The sequence below is a fragment of the Drosophila persimilis genome, unplaced genomic scaffold (genome assembly GCF_003286085.1).
Source record: "Drosophila persimilis strain 14011-0111.01,24,50 unplaced genomic scaffold, DperRS2 tig00000191-arrow-pilon, whole genome shotgun sequence".
Taxonomy (NCBI): domain Eukaryota; kingdom Metazoa; phylum Arthropoda; class Insecta; order Diptera; family Drosophilidae; genus Drosophila; species Drosophila persimilis.
In genome coordinates, this window is record NW_020825298.1 from 2,748,852 (window position 1) to 2,775,619 (window position 26,768).

At 44.4% G+C, this 26,768-nt stretch overlaps 2 protein-coding genes across 2 annotated transcripts in view; both read right to left on the minus strand.

Annotated features, from left to right (window-relative positions):
* The window catches only part of LOC6595674, a 61,692-nt gene extending 37,025 nt beyond the window's left edge, over window positions 1-24,667 (minus strand). Inside the window, exon 1 of the mRNA XM_026988577.1 lies at window positions 24,332-24,667. The gene's annotated coding sequence lies outside the window, so the exon portion shown is untranslated. The remainder of the gene's footprint in view (window positions 1-24,331) is intronic.
* LOC6595672 (actin, clone 302) lies at window positions 1,801-13,026 on the minus strand. Its single transcript, XM_002020696.2, has 2 exons — window positions 12,919-13,026; window positions 1,801-3,160 (listed from the first exon to the last, which is right to left on the minus strand). The coding sequence occupies exons 1-2, from the start codon at window positions 13,024-13,026 to the stop codon at window positions 1,907-1,909; spliced, it is 1,362 nt and encodes a 453-aa protein (XP_002020732.2). The 3' UTR covers window positions 1,801-1,906.
* Window positions 24,668-26,768: the final 2,101 nt, after the last annotated feature.

Below are 26,768 nucleotides of genomic sequence, written 5' to 3' on the forward strand. Positions count from 1 at the left end.
GAAGTGAAACGAAATGAAATGAAATCTATTCAGTGTAAACGCTGTTGTGCCACTAATGAGACGCACTCAAAGATCTGTGAAAAGATCTGCAAATGTCGAAAGGAAAGACATTTCTTCAAGATGATTTCACTAATTTGATTGTCTACGAAGAGAGTGTGCAGAGAAGCAGAGAAGAGAGGAAACAGATTTGCAGAGAAACAGATCAAATTTAAACCCTTCATGGGTGAAGGAATGAACTCTTAATTTGGGAGTAGATATAGCTTAGGAGTTTGGAGACTCCCATAGCAAATTACCTGCGAATCTTAAGTTTCATGAGCAAAGGTTTATTCAGAATTAAAAGTGGAAATATTTCTATATATCGTTGGATCTGTGGAGTGTCCAATCAGTGTATCCCAAGTCATGGAAAGTTGAACCTCAGGCTCCTCTAAAGGATTCTAACTTTTAGAAATAAAAGAGACTTCTTATATAATTTTAGTGGAAGTTTTTTCCAGTGCTTTAATTCCCATTTTTACTTTCTGTGAACAACCATTACCATTTCCTCTGGGTCCAGTCCAAAGAGATATTTAACTTCCATCAAGCTCTCCAACTTTCTTTCATAATCCTTTAAAATATCGCTCCTAATGAACCTTTTTGCCCCAACAACTCTCTTAACAGTCCTTAACTCTTCCTTAATTTGCGTCTACACTTTAACCTTTAACTGCTCCATTCCCCCTCCCCCAACAAAAATGGCTGATGATGGAACCTTTAGGGCTTTCGAGCGGCCACATGGGAAAGAAAGATGTTGCATGGCGGCCAGAGACGAGACTCCTATAAAAGAGCAAGTTAGCGAAATGAATAAAATGGGAACACGAGCACACACACACCTGCCGCACATGCCACATATGTTTGCCACGCCCACACAATGCTCTGGAGTGGGCGGTAACAAAAGGTAACTTCTGGGCTAACAGAAAAATGAAAAAACTACGAGAATGATGATGATGATGATGATGATGATGGAGAGGCCCGCAAGTCATTGCAGGTGCACGAGATGAAGCCTGCCACAGAGGGTGCCACAGAGGGAGGGTGGGGTAGTAGCCCTAGTTGCAACATAAGTATTAGCTTCATTTTTGCAGCATTTAGCCGCTTTCCCGCTTCTCATAACCCCTTTTGCCTTTGTAACTTTGTTTGCAGTTTTCTTCTTCATATTTTTCCCCTTTTTCCCCTTCTTTTTTTTCTTTTTTGTGTGTGCCCCGTCGAGCCGCCTCAAATGAATTGAATGTGAAAAATTTAAATGCAAACAGCCGCAGTCGACGCAACAGAGTCAGCCTTGCCCTGGTCCCCCGTCCCACTTCTCCCGCCTGCCGCCCCCTCTCTGATGTTTCTGCTTGCCTTGCAAAAGTCGAGTCCCAGCTCCCGCCCCCGCCTTCTGTACAGTCTCGGCAAGAGTTCATTGTACCATCTCGCTTAGTTGAAGAGTCGTCTCTGAGTCCAAAACAAACGATGCTTTTGATTGGACAGCCAGCCCCACAACCCCTCCGCCACCCCCAGAAGGGGACGAGGATTGTTAGAGCCTCCTGAGATCGGGTCAAAGACTCGACGACTAGGCCGCGCCCCCCCACACGCATTGCCCTGAATATGAATACTTTTTCCCATATTTTTTAGCGCCCCCTGAGAATCTGCATCGTAGGCATTTTCATTGCAATTTCAATTGGGGATCAATGCACCGAAATATAGTTATAAGAGTTCTTAAACCAAAGACTTTCCAGCCCCTCAAAGGAAGGACAGATGGCGGGGGAGGTGTCCTGACTGTAGTTCTAAGAGTTCCTAAAGTATATTTAAAACAAATAAATTCCACATAAATTTGGAATACAATAAGTAATGGCTAACACGAGGAACCCTAAATGTAGTGCTTTTGATAGTCTTCTCCCTAGAAACACTTTCGGTGCACTATGCTGGGGCCCACTTCATCGTAATCCTCTTTGGTGACCCACATCTGCTGGAACACCGAGAGCGAGGAGAGAATCGAGCCGCCGAGCCACACGGAGATGCTGCGATCTGAAGGGGCATCTATCTTGATTCTCGTGGTGGAAGGCGCCAGGAGGTTCAGCTCCTTCTGCAGACGCTCCGGCAGGCCCGCGAACATGGTGGTGCCGCCGGAGAGCACAATGTTGTTGTAGAGATTCTTGCGAATGTCGACCTCACACTTCAGAATGGACTTATTTGTGGCCTCGTGAACGCCACAGGACTCCACGCCCAGGAGCCCCGGCTGGAACAGCGCCTCGGGGCATCGGAAACGCTCGCTGGCGACGGAAACCGTCTGTCCGTCGGGCAGCTGGTAGGACTTTTGCAGCGAAGAATCGACCGACGCCTTGTGCATCTCCTGGTCAAAGTCCAGGGCGACATAGCAGTGCCGTTCCTTGAGATCTCGCACGATCTCCCGCTCGGCGGTGGTCTGGAACGAGCTGCCACTCTCGTGCAGGATCCTCATCATGTAGTCGGTGAGGTCGCGTCCTGCCAGCTCCAGGTGCGAGACGCCGTGCGTCACGGCATAGCCCTCGAAGATGGGAACGCTGTGGGTGACCCCGTCGCCGGAGTCCACCACCATGCCGGTGGTGCGGCCAGTGGCGTACAGGGTGAGCACCGCCTGGACGGCCAGGTACATGGCCGGGGTGTCGAACTTCTCGAACATGATCTGGGTCACCGTCTCGCGGCTGGCCTTGGCGTTCAGCGGTGGCTCTGCCAGCAGCACGGGATGCTCCTCCGGCGCCACCCCCATGACGTTGTGGAAGGCGTAATGCCAGATCTTCTCCATGTCATCCCAGTCAACGACAGCGCCCCGCTCTATGGGATACTTCAGGGCCAGCACACCGCGGGACTTCTGCGCCTCATCGCCCACATAGGCTTCGACACGGCCTGCTCCATACGGACGGTTTGACCCAATTCCCAACATTGCAGTCACGTGACGGGGTCGGCCGACAATCGATGGGAAGATGGCGGTCGGAGCATCATCCCCACCAAAACCGACTTTGCAAATCCCCGAGCCAATGTCCATAACCAGAGCAGCCATCGCCTCGATTCGCGATCCTCGATTCTCGATCTGAATGGTTTCAGGCCTGCGGTATATCCAAAATAGCTCTTTTTCCAAGAGTTGAATAATTTTTGTAAAATATATTTTTTGGGACTATCTTTTGTGTGACAATTGAAGAGGCAGCTACTGATTGAAGGGAAGGGAAGGCCTACTCTTGGGTCACAGTTTCTCCGGGGTTCCACCTTCTCTGGACTTGTAAAAACACAGCATACTTATTCTCGTATTTATGGGAACCTTCAATTATGGCTATCCCTTAACCCTTGGCTGAAACATTGCAACCAGCACTTACACACATCCTCCCCTGCCCCCACCCTCCTCTCTCTCGAAATTGAAACATTTCTCCACGCCTTGACATGTCTGTCTCTCTCTCTCTCTCTCTATCCACCTGTATGAAAGCAAAGTACCGTACACTGGCTAACAAGCCAACTAGTCCTCAGATGTGTGCACATCTGTGAAAATGTGCTCGTATGTGTGGGCAACGTTCAAATGGGCACAGAATCAGCGAAGGGGGAAGAAGGGGATGGCTGGCACAGCCAGACAGACGACAGCTCTCCTGTTCCGCTGCTCTCTTCAGCTAAGCCGCTCTCTGGCTCGCCCTCTCTCTGTCTGTCACGCTGCCAGTGTATGAGGCCACAACTGTAAATCATCGCAGACACTCGCACACTCATACGCTCACCGAAAACGTTCCCGACCTGGACTCTACCTGTCTCCTTCTCCAGGCAGTGACGTTTCATGTTTATTTATAACAAGAAACGAAGGATTAACAAAGCAGCAACGACCCAGAGATACCCTTTAGCTCCAGTAGATCGATGGCCTGGGGCAGGCCACTCTTTTGAGGCGACTTTAAGTTCTTTGGCCACAAAGTTTAGCAATTTCTAGTGTGGAATCCCCTGCATCCGCCACAAGAAGGCTCCTTGGTCGCACACTTGAGCCGGCTCTCTATCAGAATCATAATACCCTGGCCACTCAAGGCCATAAAAGCGAAGCGACCGCTCAGGCGGGCGGAGGCAAAAGAGAATCGAAAAAAAGTTCAGCAAAGCCCACGTCAGGGCGCCGACGATTGTATGCCCTTCTTGTCATATGAAGGGTAGTAGGCTTAGATACATATAAGCTAGGATATCTTGGCCAAACTAATCGGTGGATGGAGTCCTAAAGAAAAAAGGTAGTACATTCTGTTCAAGGAGGGTTCAAAGATGCTTCCTTCTCTGCGCTGCGCGATGCCTGATCAAATGTCGTAGCATCGACCCAGGTTAGGGTATTGAAAAAAAGAAAACAGTTCGTCGTCGATTGAATGTCTTTTGTATGTGGGTCAGCAATGCAGCAATGGGTGGGGGAGGCAGCGGGAGCGGGAGCGGGAGAGGCTATGACAGAGGAAGATTCTGGGGCAGCAGAGCAGAGGCGAAGCGAGGCGAAGCGAGGCGAGGCGAGGCCGTTCAACGGTTAAGCAAACAAGTGAGCGCGGGACGCAACGCTGGGTGGACAAGTGCCCTGGTCCCGGTTTCGCTCCTCTTCCCCTTTTTGCCGCAGGGAAGGAGAGCGGAGAGAGAGAACTTGTTTTTAATCGTTGTCAATGGCCAAAACGTTAAGTGTCCCGTTCGGTCGCTGGATGCTGTGGACGCTGTCGATGCTGTGGTCAGTGCCATGGCGGATGGGAATGCAGGAGGAGGAAAAGCATTTGCGGACCAATTTTCAGGCTGCATTCGAGACTGGTTTTCCAGTGTGCGTGCCTGTGTGTCGGTGTTTGTGTGTGTGTGTGTGTGTGTGTGTGCCCCTTCCACCGAAACAGGTTGCACTGTTAGTTGCACTGATTCCATTCGCTGATCGCTGTAAATCAAAGAGTGTGTCCCCAGACTCCCCTCGAATCCAATCGAATCGCAGCCCCAACCCCCAACCCCCTTGCCCCCCTACCCCCGGCAGACAGCACTCTCCACATGTCAAATGGAATAATTACACAAGTGGCACAATCTTTTTTGTTGTTTTTTGTTCGGCTTTTTTCGCGAGGCGAGTGAAAGATATCGGATACCGATAAATGTCCGCTTTAATATAGCTGTATTTAGCAACATGAATCACTAACCGAAACCGTTTACGCAGACCTAAATAACATAAACACATAAACACATACATCCACGAGCACTTAATCGTGACTGCGTACACATGTAGCTACACTTTGTTGCCGATACAAGTTTGCCGATGTGTGTGTTGCGATACCCTTATGGTGGTACAGGGTATTACAGGAGAAGCAAGCAAATGGAAATTCGAGCAGAAAACATGGCTGTGATTATCCCTCTATTATATAAATGAGTCGTGCAATATTTGACTCAAATCAGCCCACGAGGAAAGCGAATGTGCATGTGCCTTTCTCCTAGTATGTACATATTATTCTGTCACTTAGTTAAACTTCTACCCAGCTATAGCGATATCTTTTTGAAATGTACTCAGTTCTATTCTTCGGAAATACTACTCGTTGAATTCTTTCGTTTTTCCACTGAACCTACAAAAATCTGATACAAATCGAACTGAATCAATCCAAATTTGATCATAAACATGCCACTGTTTTCACAATAATTACAATAATTTAAACGATCCTAAGCGAAGTGTTAGTAAGCAAAAATCCTTTGGTTTTCTCTAGAATCTAGTTTAAACTCTAGAATTTTTAACATACCATAAAATATAAGGTTAGGTTAAAGTAAATCTTAAACAGTTTGAACAGAATTAAAGATCTATATAGCCTCCAAATCTTCTCCGTCTATACCTTATATAAAAGAGTATTTTCTTCTTCGTACCAAAAAATCTTGACTTTTTTTTCCAACTTTTGTTGTATTTCCAAATGATTGGCTGCAATTTGGTTTCGTGCGCGTTGATTTGAATTTTTTTCTACTGTTCCCCGCGCATTTGATTTTGTTTTTGTTGTTTTTCGTTGGTATTTAATACGCATGACTTCAGCTTGATTTGTTGGTATTTCTTGTTGTTTTCTGCATTGTTATTTATTTATTTACTTGTGTTGTAACTCTTGTCGCATTAGTATTTCGTTTTTTTAAGCCCTTTTTTATACCCTTGTTTTATGGCGTTGTTTTTTCTGTGTTTTAAAATATTTTTGGTGAGAGAACTACGATGATGTAAGAGGCTTTTCTTGCTGGAGTCCATGGATCCATGGATCGCTGACACTAAAGATATTATATGCCTCTTTTCTTGGGAACCTTTAGTGAACGGGAATTCTTTTAAGTTTTACCTAATTCTCGACATATTTCTAGTTCTAAATTTCAATGTTCCAACGATTTATTTAAACATATCCAAACAAATTTTCTTGCCATGAAATGTTTATTTTAGAAACCCAAATATTAATACCCATCCCGAGTCCTGTCCACACAAATCTCCCAGGTTTCTTTCCCCGTGAACTCAAATATCAATTCCACTTAATGACTGCAACATGAATTGCATTCCATTCCCCGAACACACTTCGGGGGCTGTTGGCACCTCCGGGGATCCCATAGATACACTCCATGCAGCTGCAGAATCCTCGAGCCCCAACCCCCAACAGCAGCCGCCATCGACAACAACATGTATCTATGTTTATCTTGGCCCCCCCTTCGCCATGGTGTGTTTCGATGGTGTGCAGCAGGATTTCGGTTCGCATTTCCAAGAGCAAACTGTACAAGTCAATTGAAATTGGAATCGGAATCGCAATCGGAATCGGAGAATGAAGCCAAGTTGAAAAACGGCCTCAAATAGGCATATAAACATCGGCAAATTGCCAGTGGAACGGCAAACGGCAAAAGGCATCGGCAAACGGCATCGGCATCGGCATCTCAGTTACCGCATCATCAAACATCATTATTATGTCTTGGCCTGGCCAAGAAAACAAGTGGGAAACAAAATACCCAAAAAGAAGCACACAAAAAAAAACGAGTCAATCGAGTTAAAGGAAAGGGGGGTGGGGGGGAGGGGGGAATGGGGTATGGGAATACTCGTATGGCTCCCAGCACTGACCGACAAACAGTTGTGTGTGCTTTCGGTATTTTTGGTGTTGGGAAGCGTAACTAAATGCCCCAAAATCAAAAAGCGTGGCAACAACAGCAGTCTGCAGCCTCCAGCCTCCACCACTCGTGGCCATTAACGGTTAATCTGGGCTCTTCACCAATTTACGGGCTGTGCGCCGTGCTCCGTGCTCCGTGCGCCGGAGAGTCCAATCTGCCAGCCAATAGCCAATCTGTGTCACATATTACTTATGTGCCACGCTCTCCCCCGCCCTACACTCGGGGAAAAATGGTTCATGGAAAATCGAAAGCATTTCGAAACGTTTACTTTAAGCCTGTTCAAGCGGATCTAAATGGGGCCTAAAGAGTGTGTAGTGGAGGCCGAAATCGGATCTATAAATGATGTCGTTGGCAGATGGAAATATGTCTATCTAATATCCTATCTAACATTCGCCAAGTGTACGAAAGGATCACCACGGATGAATGACATTTCAACGTTTAACTTTAAGTCTGTTCGAGCCGCTCTAAGTTGGGCCTAAAGACTCTTTTGTGGAGGCCGAAATCGGACCCATAAATGGTGTTGATGTAGCCTATTTGTAGTCCCGAATCCTACCCAACATTCTCCAAGTGTACGAATGGATCCCCACAGACGGATGACACACCATTCCATTCCATTGGCTCCACACATTGACACGACTCGACCTTCTGGCATTCCTCTGGCAATTAGCCGCGTTTATGGCTCTGTTTGGCTGTTGCCTGCCTTTGCCTCTGTGGTGGCTGTTTAGCTGTTGTTCTGCAGTTAAATGTTGCATGCCACATTTGGCACACATGACATGCGACATGTGTTTCTGATATACCAATAGCCAAAGGCCATCCCTCCACCCACCCCCTACCGATGTATCCACCAAAACATTATGGCTAATTAATGAAATTCGCACTGGATTTTCGGCAGGGGGGTGGCTGGGGACGGCCCTCTTAATTGGTTATTTATTTTGTTTTATGAGCAATTCCAGTGTTTCATTTCCATTTCCATTTCCTTTTTCGAATTTTAATTTGGTTTTTTTTTGGCTTCACTTCGTTTATGTCTTTTTCTGTGGCTGTCGACTATTGGGGGGTCATTGGGCTAGAAGTTAATGGGCGCCCGCTTAATGGGTCATTTGAGAGCTGTCCAAAACAGACACAAAGCCGAGACTTGGCCCGGCCATAAAGGTAATTAGCCAAAAATCCAATGCGGCGATCGGCGCAGTGGGTCAATGTTTGGGGTCGACCGCCACTCGGTGGAGTGTGGAGTCTTTTCTGGAGGGTTTACCTGAGTGTGGTTGACATACCTGGAAAGACAGAAATGAAAGATCAAATTAGTTTTGGTTTACCAAAATTCCTTCTGCGGAAATTGCTTAAATGCTCACAAAAGAAACATTTTGCAATGTCCAGGGTTATTCAAGAAATCAAATTGAAAATCCATTTCCACACAAGAACAGGAAATGCCAACAACCAGCCCCAAAATGTGACGTTGCACAACACTTAATGACAGCCAAGGACGAGGCGAAAGGATGGTAAGAAATGCATAAATTTTGCATGCAATATGCATATTAAATTCAATAAATTTTCTCCACTGAAAGCACAACAGAGGAGACCAAGAGGCGGGGGGGGAGGGAGAGATAGATGCAGACAAGCTGCCGACAGTGAGCTATGGCCAAAGGATATGCACAAGGATACCTAGCATCTCAAATTGATAGACATTTTTGGAGAGGCAGAAAGCCCGAAAGGAGAGGCGAGAGCCGAGTGGGTGGGCGATTGGTTGGGCAAAGAGAAATATAAAGGAGAAAGTCAAGGGAAAAAGTGGGTGCCCTGAAAGGGGATTCTCGTACGCGCCCAATTGCCAAACACTTTTGCTCTTTTGCCGGGGCGACAAAGTTTATTTAGCCCTTGACTTGGGGAATTTTTTGCAAATATCTCTGCCTGTGTCCTTGGGGCTAGGATAGTCACTCTAAAAAGGTAAGCAAAAGTCGGAGGGACTCCCGCTGTGTTCTAAAAATACTTGGGAATTGCATGACTTCTGCATGGGCCGCCGCCAGTGGAGTGAACCAATCATTAAGTAAGAAGAATCCTTGATTGGTCTAATAATAGAGCTGCCAGGCCACGGCAATTGGCAATTGGCAATGGACCTCCTGCCACGCCTCCTGCGGCCTCACATATCACGAATTGTCGGTTCGAGTTCTCCCTCTCTACCTCTCTCTCTGTCGCTGTCGCTGTCGCTGTCTCCATCTCGCTCTCAATGCAACGAAAAAGGAATGCGCGCAACATTTAATTAAATAACAGACAGCCTGAAATCCAGAGATGAAATCGAAAGAGTGTCTGGAGAGGAGAGGAGGGAGGAGGAGGATGGGCATAGGCCCAGTGCTGCAAATGTCCATTCAGTGCGTGAAATGTCAGGGTTTTACCAGCACGGATTGCACGATTTTTAATCGATTTTGATCGATTTTTAATCGATTTTAATCTAGATCTAAATGTAATACTAAACACTTGAATCACATGGTATTTCCCATACAATTCACCTACCGCTTCGGGCCCTGGAAAGGGGTGCCTTTGCACGCACATCTCTAATACGAAATCTCAATATTTCAGCAGGCACTGTCCTGTCTCTCATCGGCTCTGCATTCCTCCTCTGCAGCCTCTGCAGCACTCTAGTGCCTGCCACATGCCCCTCTGTGCATTGTTCCGATTGCTTTTTGGTGCACAAAAATAGTTCCAGCTCTAAAATTGCAAAAATTCAAAATAACAAATTGCATCGATGCCAGTGTCCTTCAAGCCACGTATCGCTCTCTCTGTCCCTCTCTGCCGCATGCCTCAATCCTGGTATCCCTCTGTTGCATGCCTCCTGCCTGCCTGCTGTCCCTCGCTGTTGCTTCTATTTCCAGCTATTTTATAAATGTTGTTTTTATTGCTTTTCAATAGCGGCGGCGTAGCGCTGCGGTCGTCAACTTTTGCCGATTGGCAGGCAGCAGGCAGGAGGCAGCCGACAACCGCAATTGCTTCTGTAGAAGCCCTCCCCAGCTCCTCCCCTGCTCCTCCTCTGATACTCTGTTCATTCGATGCTGCTGCTGTTGCTCTTTCTGTCACTGCTACTGTCTCTGCGGGACTGTACCACCGAAAAACAAGCACTCCCCACAGTGTCAGGGGCGTCGTTAGTGTAAATTTATAACTGGCAAGAGCCAAGACTGGATATTACTAGGGTGGACTGTAAGGATTAAAAGAGAGCAGAGGGAGTGGAAGAGAAGGAGCGAACTGATCGAAGCTGGATCGTAAAATCGAATTTATGTCTTGTAATGTATTAGATATTTTCTTATCTGAGACTACAATTTGTTAACAAAATTGTTAATCCATTTTTAGGATTATTATATTTCAATTTATTCAAATATTTTTGACAGATTTAATGGCGTTGCTTATTAGCAAAAAATGAATGGATGGTCGATAAATCTTCCATCAATTCGGGTTTATCCTATCTTGAAGTGTTAATAAATACACCTAATTTATTAGCCATATAATTTATTATTGATATTTATCAATAGCGATATAATTTATGAGTTTAGTCTAAGGAAACCAGGTAATAAACCACAGAATACTCGTCTGCGTACCTCTTGAATAACACAATGGTGTGCCTTCTCTATTGTACAAGTTCTCTGGCATATCTTTGTGATTTTTTTTGGTGCATTCAGGGCTTAACTAACCGTAGAAATATATAGGGATATATGTACATACGTATAGGGCATATAGTACTCGCACCCCACTATTGTGCAATCATAAATCAAAGCTCCCAAGTTCTGCCCACTTTTGATGGTCGTTGTAATCCAGGGCTCAACATTCCACACACACACACACACTCACACGCGAGAGTGTATTCATTCCACTTGGAGTTGCATCCACACACCACTGATCCCCCCCCTCCCCACCGCCTGCTGGCCACGTCACTGGAAGCAGGACAACGGCTTAGTGTCCTTTCTGCTGCCGCCGCTGCTATCCTCTGTTCTATTCTCTGCTCTGTTCTGTTCTGCACGGCTTGGTTGGCACCCGAACCGCGAATGCAATTAAATAGAATATATCGCCAGCTTCCCGACTCAGCTCCAAGGTCGGTCCGGTCCGGTCCGGTCTGGTCCCCCCCTGCGGCTTTGGGCTCCACTTCCCTGCGGACTTGGCCAAAACTCAAACTAAAACTCAGCCAACTGGCAATAACTCAGGCAGTTGCTGGTTTTCTATACCCTTCAGGAAGGGTGTTCCCGCTCTGATTAAAGCTGCACCTTCATTCGATTGGTTTCAGAGCCGAGTGGAACCTAATGGGAACACCTTTCCTCCGTAGTTCTAGGGTATCATTAGCATCGAAAGACCCACCTCTCCTGCTGCTGTGGTCGTCGGCGGCCTAGTCCAAGGGAGAAGTAGGCGGAATTCTCTTCTCTTTCTGTTTTTCGGCCGCTTGTTAAGTAATTTTGTTAATAGCTGCACCAACGGCAGTGGCTTCAATAAATCTTTTTGTGTGGCTGCCACAATTCGCTGCACATTTCATGCTCTCTTTGCCGCTGCCGTAGCCGTTGCCTGCCTCTTGGGCTATAGCTATTAAATGGAAACTAGTTCACTCCACTCTAGAAGGCTCAATCGAGTGCCTGCACCTCCCACAAAATGCACCACAAAATACAGAAAATACACAAGAAAAAAATTGAAATAAAATACAAATAAAATTGTTGCACGCATATGATCGGCCGCAAGAGGGAAAGGAGGAGGAGGGGCAAGTGGAGGGGAGGGGAGTGTACAAATCATTTCGCAGACTTTCACCAGAGCTTCGATTGCCACAAAACAGAAACAGAAATAGCAACAAGACGGCCAAAGATAAACATAATAATAGTACAAATAAACAAATGATTACTTTGTCGAAAGCCCAGAATAAACAGCGAGAGCGAAATGCAAGGCGATGCCTAATGGCGATACTCTATCTTTTGGGGGCAGAGGCTGCTGGCTTTTGTTACGGATTTGGCCACACAAATGATGGGGAAATTGAGGAATATACTTATAAAAGGTCTACGGCACAGTAGCTTTGCTCTTGGGCCAACCCCTGGCTCACACGCCTCTCCCGTTCGGCTCACTTCTTCGCTTCGGTGGCGCCGATTTGAGGTGAATATTGGGACAACGACGTTGAACCAGAACTGTTTTTATATAATAGAGATACAAAGACAATCTTGCAATCTATTGGACTGTATCAGAAGCCATAGGCTGATACACAACCGCTAACCTCAACCTCTAATATAATAATATTAGTAGGGCATTAAGGAGCTTGATTTGAATGCATAGACACGTTAAAAGACTGAAGAACCTCTTGGGGATCGTCTGAGTAAAGGAAAATAAGCAAAGGAACAAGTTCTCCCATAAGCTTAAGGCTTAGGGATTGCCTAATATTGGTGCTTGGTGCTTAAAAAAAATTCGTTGGGATCAGTCTTGCAGGAAATCTCTCTATCTATATAGTATATCTATATCCCTATATAGTCTTCAATATCCATATAGAATGAGTCTTTATCTGGCTGCACGATCACCTATATATCCATCTATGTATCTATGACCACCTCCAGATATCTTTACCACCGCAGTATAGATCTTTCTACCTCAGTCTTACTTTATAGATCGCTCTGTAGCCATCACTCTCTCTTTCTGTATCTCTCTCTTGGTCAGACTTTCTTCATGTTTCTCTGCTTCCATTTCCATTTCTATGCAACACCCATGACCATTCATCTGTCACTGAACTCATATTTTGCCATGGAATCACGATAGTCTTTGACCCCTGAATGGAAACAAGTACGTGGTCTGGTCATCTCGTCTAAACTTAGCTGAACTCACGGAGATCTCTTCACTGGTGAATATCGTAACACTCAGAGTCGTGGCAGAGTCGTTGCACGAATGAGTCTGGACACCAGGCAAAGCATTGAACTCTTTGATGGCTTTCATCTACAGATACTAATGATAGAAATATCTATTCCTATGGATATCTCATGCAATCCTTTAGCATCCCCCAAAGAGTATCTACATTACACTCTTCCTTTCTATCTTTTAATGCCATTTCATTGCTTTTGCCTCTGTTTGTGGCTCATTGTTTATTCTTTTTTGCTTTGGCCCTCGTCAGAGTTGGCCAAAAGCCTTTTTTCCGTTGACCCACTGACGCTGACAAAATTCACTAATTTTCAGTGGCGGAAACGGATTCGTTTGCTGTTGTTTTGAGTTGATTGCAGGCGATTACGGCTGTCACCCCCCACCAGCCCTCCCGATGCGACCCGTCGCGAGGCTTCACCCTTTTTTTATTTCTGTCCGGCTCTGTCGTAATTTGCACCTGTTGCACCTGTGTTGCAAGCCGAAATGCACAAAAGCTTACACAAATTTTTTTGCGTGGCAGCTAAGCAGCCGCTTGTGGCTGCCACATACTCGTACATGGCAGAGTCTTGGCTAAATGGAATTTAATTATACGAAAATAATTACGCGCTCATTTTGTTGGCTTTGTTTTAATTGTTTGACGTTTGCTTAATTTGCCTCATTAGAAACTATTTTTTAGTGCGGAGTTTTGTTTGTGCTTCAGTTTCAGGCAGCAGGTTGCTGCCGCTGCTAGTTGTTCAGCAATTTTCCCATTTGGGTCAGTTACCGACGTCTGTCGATTCGAATTCGCATAATATTTTGCACTGCAACTCAATCTTTTATGGGGTATCACTCACCCTACGAGGGTATTAGTGTTTTGCGAAACCATTAGACCCAGAGGCACACAGGCATTTGTACGAATATTCCTGGGTTTTTTGATACATCTGTGACTTTCAATGGCATTTGAAGCGTTGAATAAAATTATTCAAATATTGGAGAACTTCGGGGGCCGCCTCTCAATCGATAGGGAAACACTGCTTCCGTCACAATGCATCTATCAGCTGATTCCTGTCACAATTCGCAGAAGCTGCGCCATTTTGTTTGTGTTTGACAGCTAGGAGGCTGTCAGATAGACTGACAGATAGCAGGCTTCCTCGTAATTTGAAGAGTACTTGGAAAAAGGTGAATTCCTGTGCTCATTAAGCTTTTTTTTCGGGGAGGAAAACCTCCACTGAAACCAAGGCTAAGCTGGATCAATACTATGGGCACTCTGCTTCATTAATTTCCATGGTAAAATAGGGATTTGCTGGCCTTACAAGATTAAAAGTGCGAAAAATTTTATATAAATATCTGTCATGGGAGACAATCGTTTGAAAACACAGAAGGTCATCCTAAAAATCTTATAAATCATAGAAATATTTTCCAAATTATATCACAATCGAATGATCATATATGTATCTTCCTTACCCCAAAACAAAGGACTCTCACGGGGTATCTAAACCTACGAGCCCCAAAAGCTAAACATATTTTGGTTTGTTTTGTTTCGATTTGTTCTTAATTTGAATTGCAGCAAATCGCAGTTGGAGTTTTTATTTATAAACTTTTTGGTATTTTTACATCATTAAAATGGAATGTTTTTGTGCAGGAAATAAATTAAAAGTTGGCTTTAATTGTTGCTCATACGTAATGTTGCACAATCCAGTGGCCGCTGCACTTGCCTCTGGTCCGGGGTCCGTGGCACGGGGTCCGGGGTACGGGGTCCGAGGTCTGGGGTTCAATTGGAAAAAGCCGCTTAGCCTTTGTTCTGTTTGGTTTTCAGTTCGGTTTGGTTTAGCCGGATTCGGTTTTAGTTTCGATTCAATTTGGGCTCGTATTTGGTTTTGTTGGAGTTACGCATTGTTCCGAGTATGAGCCTCTTGTAGGGGTTTTCGGGTTTTTGGGTTCTGCGCCCCGCTGCAAATCGCTTGAATGTCGTTCAAGCGATTTATGAATAGTGAATGCAGCTTTTGGGGGGTTTAACGGTGCTGTCGGTGTCGGACAAGCCGTGCAATTTGCAATTCGATTTCAAAGCTGTTAACACACACAAGCACACACACACATCATTGCGAATAATTACGTATTTGCTTTTGTTGATTAACTGTGGGAATATTGGCATTACGGTGGGGTGTCTGGGTCTTGGGAGGGGAGTGGCATTATGCCACGAATTTGCAACCCATTCAAGGCAAAGACCATAATTATTGAACTCCAAAGTGGATTAAAACTTAAACTTAGTCATGGAAAAGTCTAAAAGGAAGGGGATTGGAATTTAAGCAAACACTTGTTTCATTTATCAACAAATCTGGCTACATTTTAATGCGGATTATTCGCTTTTCTTTGGTTGAAAATGTAGAATAAAACGTAGAACTTGGACTTTAAGTGGCTAAAAAAATATTATCTCGAAAGTCTATATTCTCGTTCGAATTCTTCGAAAATTCTTTAAAAATGAACAAGGATCTAATCAATTTTCAAGCATGTCTTAAGTCTTAGTTCGTTCCGGCTCCCCCTCTGGGATATTTCAACACATTCTTCAGCATTTTCCCTATTCATCTACCATTTAATTAATCCCCTGATTGGGAATCCAAGTGCAATCGCCACGCCTGTTTATGAACCTTTTTCAATCATTTGCACGGAAATTCCCTCTCGATCATCCGCTTATTTGCAACACCCAGGACTATATGTATGTATCCGCAATATCCCAACCAATCATCATATGATACCTCTCCAGCATTCACTTATCCACTAATTAACTAATTGGCATAGAAAATCCAATTGCAATTCGGCGAATCGCAGAATTTTTCCATGACTCGGGAAGCTAATTGTGGTCCCACTCCGCACACCGGCAAGCGATGGCCCGGTAATGGCCAAGAGTAACGGGAATATGCCCCGATTCAATACGCTGATTGATTGTGAATAAGCAATGGTTCGGTTATGAATTGAGCCTCTGTATCCGCCTCCTTCTACGCCTCTTTTTGCGATGGATAGTGCCAGTGGCTGCATAACTAAATTAGGCAGCCGCGTGAAACGTGAGGGGCATGCCACAGCAGCAGCAGCTCCATTCGGTTCAATCTAATCCAAGTTATGTAATAAAAGATTCACTGAACAGAGTGCGGCCTGGCCTGGCCGGTGACCAAAGTGAAATATTAAGCAGTCAGCAGTCTGGTTCTGCTTCCGGCTTCTGCTGCTGCTGCTGGTTTTGGTTTTGGTTCCAGTTAGAGGATGCATCCGCCCAAAGAAATATCGCGTACAATGAAATGAAATATGGGTGGTGCACTGCAAGAAAAATCTAAAGAGAATTTGGTACTGCAAAAAGGAGGACGTTCTGGTTTTCAGGTGAAAAGCAAGGCAGGAAATGGTATTCCCTATCAAATTTGTTTTTAGTGTATCTTCTATACAGTATGTCCAGAAGGGGTCTCCAATTGTCAGCGAAAAATGCTTTTGGACCCCAGCCCGATGAAATGGTGCGCAAAAGGGAAACCCAAATGGACACAGAGATTCGGAGCCAGAGACACAGCGGAAGGAAGCGGAAATGGCCACCTTAATGATAATATATACATATATATACAGCACAGTGTCAGATGTAAGTTTTCGCACATGTTGCCAGAACAATCGCCAGTCATTGGAGGGAAATGGACAGGGCAGAGGGAGAGGCAGAGAGAGGTAGAAAGACAAAGTGTTTTAGTTACAAATAATAGTGAAAGTATTTGTCTTGACGGGGGGGAAATGTTTTTGTGATTTATAAAGATTTATTTTGAATATATATTCGAATTTTATTGGGATTATATCTCAAGGAATTCATACAACCAAATGATGATTTAATCTATCTTTAAGCTTCTAACGACTCAACTTCCTTTAAAAGTACCTGATGACCCATTAGAAAAAGTTCATAAAACCCACAAGAAAAAGAAGAACTTAAATTTGTGGGAGTCCAAGTCCAAACTGTGTTTTCGCCGAAAGGATTTCTCTAATGCGCCTAATTGAAACTGCAATTAGGCGAAACATTTTGGCACTGCTACTGCTGCTCCTGCTCCTCCTTCCGCCCCTAACTCTCTAATTAACACGCCTTTTAAATTATTAATTGCTGCACTTAATTTATAGGCTATACTCTCCCGCCATACCCTGGAAAACCATTTAACCCTCGTGCTGTAGGCGAAGGGAACAAATTGCAATTTGTTTCAAGTGTTCCGGCGGCGGGCGGGCGGGCGGCAGGACAAAGTTTTCTCCTTGTGTCTTGTGTCGTTTGGTGGGGAAAACCCGTGGATGGGGGGGTGGGAAAACTATCTGCTAACTGTGATTTTTGTGCCTCAAAAAGTTGCAATTTGTCTTTCTACCTTTGCTCTCTCCGGCTATGATTGTTGTTGCTTTTCCTGTTCTACTAGTAGCAGTTTTTTTGTTGAAGTCTAAATTGAATTGCAAGTCGAAAGTTTTGCCATATGCTTCCAGTCGTTCTGTAGTGTTTTCCCCCCACTCCTTTCCATTCCATTTGATTTAAAAATTAATTAGGAATGGGGCCCCAGCATAACGGTTCTGATTCCTGAGAACAACCGTAAGAATTTTGTTTTTTATTGAGATTTATTGAATGAATTTCTGAAATTAAAATAATGCAAATAAGCCACAAAATAAACTGTGTGGAAAACAGCAAAGAGACACAGATAACAAAGCAACAAAGTTTCCTCCTTGTTTCCCTGTTTCTCTTTCGTTCTCTTGTTTCCATCTCTTTTACAACTCCGATGATGGTCAATGGCCAGAAGCAAATGCCATGCCCTGGAGCACAGTGTAAATGAAAGGTTGCTTTAATGGGGGGAAAAGTGGGGGAATGGAATGGATGGCTGGAAAAGTGAAGGAATGGCTGGCTGGCTGATGGCTGATGGCTGCAGCTGCAGTTCTTTTTGGGTGAAGAGCGACTTTCGAGGGCGACAGCATTCTTTTTAATGAGTGGCTGGAAATACCAGGAAAAACCAACACACACACAAAAGAGCACAGCATAGCACCCTATGAATTCCATTAGAAAACTTGTTTTTCCGCCGCAAGGTGTTAATTTAAGCAAAGCTTAACAGACAGTTCCACAAAAGATTATCTGCATATTTATTACGGCTCATATTCCACGTATTCCTCTTCGGGGAGAACTTTTCATGGCATGGAATTCTTTCAGGCATGAAAATTATCATTCCCTGCGCTTTATTTTAATCATTCTTTTGTAAATGGGCGCACATTTTCCACTAATTTTCCAAGTAAAAAGTTGGGAAAACTGTTCATGGTTGGATTGGATTGAGGCTTTTAGTGTTTTGGGAGTTTTTTAGATTTTTGGGAATTTTTATGGGCATCAAAAAAAGCTGAAATTAGTTAGGAAAACTCTTATGAGGTTTTAGTAAATATTTTTAATTTTTTAAAACTCCCGATTGATTTTTTTAAGATTTTGGTACAAGTTTTCCTTCTATAAATTTAATAATCGAGTTTTCGAAGACTCTCTCCCTTCTCCTCTTTTTCTCTCCCCATTGATAAGTGCAAGATTCTTCTCTAAGTTTTCCTTCTATAAATTATTCTATGAATATAATATTCGAATTTTCGAAGTAGTTTCTCCCTAAATTGATTTCATTATCCCTAAATTTTGTGCTTCCCCTTAGAAATATTTCTATATTTTTCGATTTCGAAAATATTTGTATAAGAAATCTCTTTTAAAACGTTGAAATGTTGGGCTAAGAAAATTCCTTTTCTTTTGCTAAAAATATACGAAAAGAATGCTTTTTATTTGGGCTTTATAGGCGGAGCATAAAAGTCTCATTTCGGCGAAACTTCTGGATATAAAAGAAACAGTCGCTTGATGTGGAATTCCTGTTTATTTTCTCTTCGGCTTGAACTGAAATGAAATGAAATGGAAATGAAATCTAAAGCAGAATCGCCAGCGCAGAGCCAGAGCAAGAGCCAGAGCACATACTCCTTGTATTTCTGGCCAAAATTTATGCTTGCGAAAAAATTCTGCCCAAGAGAGAGGATGACAAATAAAACAAAAACCCAGAGAGAGAGGGAGAGGAAAACGGTTTTTCCGCCATGGGGGAATGCTGAAAATTCCATGGCGACTGGCGAATGCATTTTCTGTCGCATTTCCTGCCACAGCGTGCAGCATAAAATAACGGCAAAGCAACATAAACACGTGCCAGGGCCCCCCTCCGTCTAATGTCGGCCATTTACTGCTGGCCAAAAACTGTAGGCCAAAACTCAGGCCGGATCGGAAGCAGGAGAGAGCGGAAAAGGAGAGCGGAATGCATAAAAGCAAGCGTCACCAACAGCAGCAGCAGCAGCAGCAGCAGCCGTAAAAGAAGCGTCCTACGGCCGTATAGCCGTAGAGCTGGAACCTTAGACGGGGAGGGGCAGAGCACTGGTCAGGAGAGGGTCCCAGGAGGACCTCTTTAGCAGACAGCTTCTGCCTCTTCTCACACTCCCGCAGCCACTGCTGGGAGACTGAAGGACAGCAGGAAACCTCAAAAGAGAGTGTCTGCGGAAGAGCAGGCAGCAGCAGTGGGGCAGAGGAGTCGCCTGGGGAATACCCTTCAAAAACTTTTGACGCATTACAAAGTGATTAAGGTAGGGGTTGAGGTGAGGGTGAAGGATGAAGGTGAATATTTGAGAACTTTAAATATCAGGAAATGGAGAGTAGTTGAAAGGGACCTTGATAAGGTAAAGAATGTGCATATGTAGTCTTCAAAATGTAAACGAACGGGGGACCGTTTTAAGCTGCGGCAATGGCCGGGGCTCTCTAAAACAAAATGTTGGACAAATATATACCCTACAACTAATGGTATGGGTTTCCTAAAGGGAATTCATACTCTATAAGAAGCACAAAGCCCAAAGAATGAAGAAAAAGAATCAAGTTCAAAAGAATAACACCAAATAGAATAAGAATAAACAACAAATAGAAGAAGAAACACAAAAATATTAAGAAAAACGTACTAAAAACATAAACAAATAGCACAAGAAAGCAACAACAAACACAACAACAACAAGCACTTGGCAGCAGAAGGAGAAGAATGCAAAGAACACATAGAAGAGCGAGGGGAGCGGGTGCGGCAGGAACCGACAACAGTAACCACGAAAGAGGGTGGGGGAGGGAGAGGGAGAGAGTGAGAAATATGTTAATAAAGTGCCAGATCTAGCGGGAGGTGGGGAGAGTGCCCGGCCTAGCCTTAACGCGATAAACGCTGGATGAATGACCTCTCCCTCGCCCTCTCCTCTCACGCTCTCTCTCGCTCTCCTTCTCCCTCTCTTCCTTTCAGAAACAGATGCGGCTGCCCCTCTCTCTCCTCTGCCGCCTGGCCTGCTCCTTCGGCTAACAATATTCTGCAGCTGCAAAGAAAATACAGTTCTTTTCTGTTAGCCAGTGGCGCCATCCTTCTTCTGCTCCTCCTAATAGGCCAACAAAAATCTCTGTTGGTATAATGATGCCACTGACAACTGCAACTGCAACGCTGGCGGCAGAGGCGGAGGCAGAGGCAGAGCGTAGACTGCATTCTGTGTGCTTTGCTCGGGTTTGCTCTCTGTGCTTGGCAGGCTTTTGATACCCTAGCAGAGAGGGTATGATGGATAATTTCAAACCCAATCCAAGCAGGATAGAACGTGTACATGCTTGTAGGCTTAAAGGCGGCCTTGGGTATTCCGTAGCTAGAATTTAAACAAAGCCTGCCCTCGCTATAAGTATATATGCGTGCGACACGAGGGAGACTTCGGTCCCGAATATTTGTCGTCGATCGTTGAAGCTCGGCTCTCGCCTCTCTTTGCGCGACGGCCGCTGCTAGCCTCTCTCTCTCTGTTAATTGCTCTGTTAACTCTGCAGACTGCTTTGCTCTCTAATCAGATCAAAAGATGAGTAGATTTCTTCCATAGTAATCCCCCAGGGTATCAATAGCTCGACTTCTTAAGCCTAGCCTGCCTTATTTTTGTAAGTTATGCATTCTCGTTCTTCTTCTTCCACTCGTCTTTTGTTTGTGTGTGAGTCTGCATTTCTTCTTTCGAGTTCATTGCCGCGGCGACTCATTTGTATTCTTTCTCCCCCTCGCGCTCGTGCCTGCACTCCGACCAACCATCCCGCTTTGGCATGCACTCTGCTGCTCCCCCCCTCCTGCTGTGTGCCTCTCCCTCTCTGGCACTTGCACTTGCCTTCGTTTTCCCATTTTACATTCAACATAATCATCGCCATCATTATGATGAGCCCTGTCTTCTTCCCACTTGACTTGCCATTCAGTCGGTGTTCATTAGCTTTGTCTGCTCTGCCTCTCGCGATGTTCCCCTCCCCTCCCCTCACCGATCATAATTGAATTATCCCCGCGCGAGGAGGGGCAACAGATTTTGGCAGAGAGGAAGTGGCTTCTGTGGCTTTTGTGGGCCATATAACCAAACTTGGTTACTACCTTGTACGCCAGGCATTCGGAGTAACTAAAAAGATGCGAGTGCGTCTTGAAGGTTGTGGCGATGAGTAGTGAAGATGGATTGCGGTTGGAGCTCCTTAGATAGGCGTAACATTAGTTGCAGCCAGAGAAACTCCACTGTAATTCATGGCCTAAACGTTCCACTGCACTCTGGCCATCAAGGCATTCTTCAGTGCCTCAAAGCTCAAATATTACTTCCCCAATTACATCTGTTTCTCCAGTAATTACTATATCTGTGGCTCTCTGCTGGGCAGGTGGGAAGGCACCCAGTTTCCTAGAAACCATAATTTGCACGCTTTCTTCTCCAAACCCCCAGACACGAGGAGGCAGCCCTCTCTCTCTGCCTCTTTCTCTCATGCTTTAGCACATTTTCGAAATATTTTCGAGTTCACGATCAAGATCAACGAAAGAGAATCATAAAGAACGAAGAACGAAGAGAAACAAAGTCATTGAGGCAGCTAATGAAGCCAACAAAGAAGATGCTTCTTCACTGAGAAGTACCGAACGCATGTTGCCCCAGCATCTGCCTCTGCCTCACACCCTTCCCCCCCCTCCACATTTTGACTTTCATTTCTTCATACAGTTAGACACTTTTATTGTGTTTCACATTACTTTTGTGTGCGTCTGTGTGTGCGTCTGTGTCTGTGTGTGTTTGCGCTTTGCTTTATTCTCATCTCTTTTCCACTTTTTGTTTGTGTTTTGGTTTATTTGGACTTTTCCTGAATTTCTATTTCCAGCACAGATAACAATTTCTATAAGCAAAGTGCGATATTTCACGAGAGACCCGACGTGGCCTAGAGATGGTATCAAGGACTCCCCGACTACCGGGAGACGGTTACCGGAGCCGGGGATTCGACTTGACTCCGGCAATACGGAGCGCATTATTTGTGCCCTTTAGTGGCATTGTTTTTCTTTTGTCGAATTTCGTTTTTCTTTCGTTGTTGCTCTCTTCTATCTGCAGCTTTTATTTTGCGTATTTTTGGCATTCCCTCAGACGTTTTGGCAACTTTTCCGGGCTAACTTTAGTTGATACTTGGGGGAACTTCCTACAGAAGAGTTAAGCCGAAAGGTCCAGAGGCTTAGCAGAGGAGGGTCTAGGGTTAAGTGTAGTTCCTTAAGCCGCAAGTCAAAGGTAGGGAATACGTAGGAATAGTGTCGGGGAATCCCTTTTCATACTGTGAAATATGTACTAGATCTCCCCCCTCCGACTACGCCCCTGCTTAATAGTTCTTTCTGTTTGTATGTTTCGGGATGTTTGCAGTTTCCAACAAAAGCAAATATAAATTGCAATAGATTAATGTTAAAGTCGTGACTGGGGCCAACGCAGAAATTGCGAAACAAAGGCGGGAGAGTGGAAGTCACCGTCAAGAAGAGAATCTGAATCAAATTTGGTCTCAAATTACTCAAAGGGAAATTTCAATTGAGATAATAGGAACAGATTCAGCGCAGTGCCCTCCAAATGCTGCACCAAGATTTTTACTAATTGCTGAAAAATGGCTCCTCGATTTCATGAGACGCGTGACAGTAATTTAGGGATTTTTACAGACTATTTTGGGATTTATTTAATGTGGAATAGAAAGGAAATCTCATCCAATTATTTTGGTAGAATTTTTTTGTTCAAGATTTCAGAGCTGCAAAGCCATGGATTTCTTTATTCCCCAATGATTTTCCAATGATTTTTTTTCGGGTGTCTGTAATTTCCACGACAAAACCAAACTCAATTTCCATCAAGTTGAAAAACCTTTTTGAAATTAAATTAAGCTCTTAACACTGCCGGGGAAAAGCGAAACAATGCGCCACGTTGGGTGTTTCTTTTTCCCGCTTTTTCACACAGACAGACAGACGTACGTACGGACAGACAGACGGACGGACAAGACTGTCAGACACAACAGAGACACTACTGACAAAACCCAAACCCAAACCGAAAACCGAGACCATTTCCGCTCGGAGATTTCGGGCTGCCACCGAACGAACAGAGGAACTCAATTGGGCAACCCTCTCGCGGCGGCCAGACACTTGTGCATATTAATTGCTTATTGAGCAGAATTCTCCCTGGCAGCTCCTCCTGCATATATACAATGCGAGAGGCAGTGGGGCAGTGGGGGGAAAATGGAAGGAAAACAACAAGCAACATGAAAGCACAAAAGTACCTTCGATATTCCGACTAGGGTTACCCAGTAGTTGGAGGTATTCTTTGGATTGAATGGATCTCTGGAGGTGCAAAAAATCTACGAAAATATCTGCATCCTCTAGTGAATAGAATACCGAATAGCATATACCGATAATACTACAATATCCTATATTAATTACAATCATTTTGGGTTAAGTTGCAACTATTTCTATTCCTTTATCATAGACCATAACAATGTATATTTTGTAGTAATCGGCGTTCCATATCTTTATGAAATTATCTCAATTTATGACAATTTTCAAAAGGAATCTTTAAATTACTTAGTATATGATATTTTGGGTTTAAGCCTCCTCCCCACTCGCTTCGCTTATGCGTCAACCCTGGCTCACTCGCTTTGCCCGCTTGCGCATATATGAGTAGAATATCGGACGACGACGTAGCAAAACGACCCAGAACAATTCGAAATATGTGTACTATATAGATCCGAATATTACACTCATATCATGCATTTCCAAGCACTTTTTCTTTTCATTACTTACAACCCAACAGCTTATTACACTCTTTTTCTGTACATTGACAGGGTACGACAGAATTGTTTGGGAAAATCCTCAGGCACAGCCAAAGCCCTTTTTTATTATTATTCTTTATCAGTTTCAATCACTCAATCGCACCCAGTACCCAGTACCCCGTACCCCGTAACCCCGCACCCCTTAAAGCCGCACCACTGCTCCTGCTCCTGCTCCTGCTCCAGCTCTGGCTTCCATTCATTCAGGCACTCACTCACTCGCTCATTCATTCATGCAGGGTCTCCTTTTCTCACCTGTTTGTTTTGTTGTTGTTTCTTGTCACTAGCCTCGGTTTGGCCTCACTTTGTACTCCTCCTCCTCCTCCTGCTGCTGCTGCAGCCACACTCCTCTCTCTGCCGCTCTGGCTCTCTGTTCCTCTCACGTGTCGAAACAAGCGTTTTCCGGCCTGAGTTTTTCGTTTTCCAGAGGGGTCGCGAGGTCTGGGATTCGGTGGTAGCCCTTTTGTTGCAGCCACTTGTGCGGCTCTCTCCCTCTCTCTCTCTCTGTCTCTTCTTTCGGGTGGCCCTTCACGGGTTGACAAAATGCCAAACGCCTGAAAATTCCTTTAGTTGTTCGCCTTCCTTTTTTTGGTGGTTTTTATTTTTATTTTGGTTTTTTTTGAATATTCAGTGGTTTTTAGGTGACTTTTTAAGGAATATTTTTGGTCGTTTGTTGGCTACTTTTTTAGGAGATATTTTTAACGTTTTTATTAATTTTTTTTTGGGTCGTTTTGTAATAATTGGTTTTCAGTTTCCGCGCGAATCTTGAATTTGGTTTTGTTTTCTGTTTGATAAAAAATTTTGGGTTTTATTGTTGCTGTTCTCGTTAACCTTTTCCGCCGTTCTACCGCTCCACCGTTCCACCGTGCACGTGTTTGACTTTTCATTTTCCTTCTGGCCTCAGCTGTTTTTTGTGGCAACCTGTTTGCCCATTTGGTGGAATGTTTCCGTGTGGTTTTCCCCGCCCTCCGAAAACCCACCGAGAATGAATGAATGAGAACTGGGCCTGGAATGCCACGAATAATAATTATGATTGCCAGTCGGCCAGTCCGGCGATAAATGTGAAATGTTGTCTGTTTGAGGCACATGCTTTTATAACGAATTTAAAGGCTTTTTTTCGACATAAAATTCTTGTTTTGGTTTTGGTATTTTATTTGATTGGAATAAATATCAGAAAAGGGTTTGGTTTGGAATTTCACTTCACATATTTATTTTCGGAAAAATGCGTTTTGTTTTTTTAGCCAGTTGTTCCATCGAAAGAGTACTCAAACATTTACAAATCGTACTCGTATCGGTTCACAAGTTACCAAATGCATGGCAAATCAATTGATTTATTTATTTGTTTGTTTGGCTAGGCCAATATTTATTTGATTTCTACTCTACGCATATTTTTCTATCCAATTTTCTCTCTTCGCAGCAAATGAACGGCTGTAAAATCAGATTCCAGAACCCAATCAATTAACGGGGGTTTCGGTTTCGCTACAAGAAGTCGGTCAATCTATAATGTCTGGCCATATACGTATCTATATATGGGTGTGTGTGTGTGTGTGTTTTCGATGGGTATTTGTCTGCAGACAGTTTTCGAGCCAAGTTTGCTTTAAATTTAATTAAGCCTTCTTCTGCTTTGATTCTGCTGCCTTTTAGCTTTTTATTTTATTTTTTTTGTGAAGACCAGGCCCCAAGCGCGAAGCCTCCCAAAGATGGGGTGAACGCAGAGACGCAGTCGGGGGGGACTGGGGAGTGGGTCTGGGACCTGCCGAGTGGCTTTCTAAACACAAAGATGCACGCTTGGCTGGCGCTGCCCACTCGAGAACATAGTAGTAGAAATGTGTGGTCTTTGGAACGAAGTATGGGATACCCTTGAAAACTATCATTAGAGGATGATGCAGCCATGGGATTTGGAATCGAATTGGCCGAGTTTTTGGGTTGTTGAATTTGATGGGAATATCTTTCAGAAACAAAAAAAGACAAGGAATGCTTTTTCCCACCATCAAGCTCTGTCTTTATAGCCTATATATTCTTTTTTCTATACTCTCTTCCTAGGCCCCCAAAATAGTGCCCAACCATCATACCCCACCAGTGCAGGGGTATCTCTAAAAAGCCAGCAGTGCTAGGCGGCCGTGGTAGCGGCAGACCGCTAACGGTAAATCAAATGAAAAACTTCTATTGATACGGTGCTGAGAACCAGACGGAGGCGGTGACGGCGGGGAGACGGGAACCGGTGACAGCGACTGTGACTGCGACTGCGACGACGACGTCACGGCGCGCGCTTAAGATTCCTCTTAGAGCCGAAGCCGGAGACCCGCTGCTGTTGCTGCTCTTCGAATCGAGTTCAATCAAAGAGCATTAGATAGAACAGAACCCAAAGAAGTTTGTGTGGAACAAAAAACAGGTTCTCAAACAGGATAGGTTTATTTATATTTTTTTTAGATATTTTGTGTGTTTGAATTATAAATAACAAAAAAACACATGCAAAATTAACACCAACACATAAGCACACACAATGGTTAAGATGAGGGGATGGCGGGGGTTTAGGAAAACACAAATGTTTGAGGGAAAGAAACACGCTTTTCACATACTCTCTGTAACGACCACGACTCTGCCGCTTCGATGCGACGCGCTGAACCGCTGGCAGGTGACTGAAAGCAGCAGGCAGCAGACAGCGTATTATATGAAGATAGTGTTTTCCAAA

What these genes read in the sequence shown, in the direction of transcription:
- LOC6595672 (XM_002020696.2), bottom strand. Translation starts at nt 13,026, where the DNA reads ATGAAAGCCATCAAAGAGTTCAATGCTTTGCCTGGTGTCCAGACTCAT. An exon ending in TCACCAGTGAAGAGATCTCC is followed by an intron (nt 3,161 to 12,918) that starts GTGAGTTCAGCT and finishes CACAAAAGATAG; the next exon opens with TCCCAAAAAATATATTTTAC.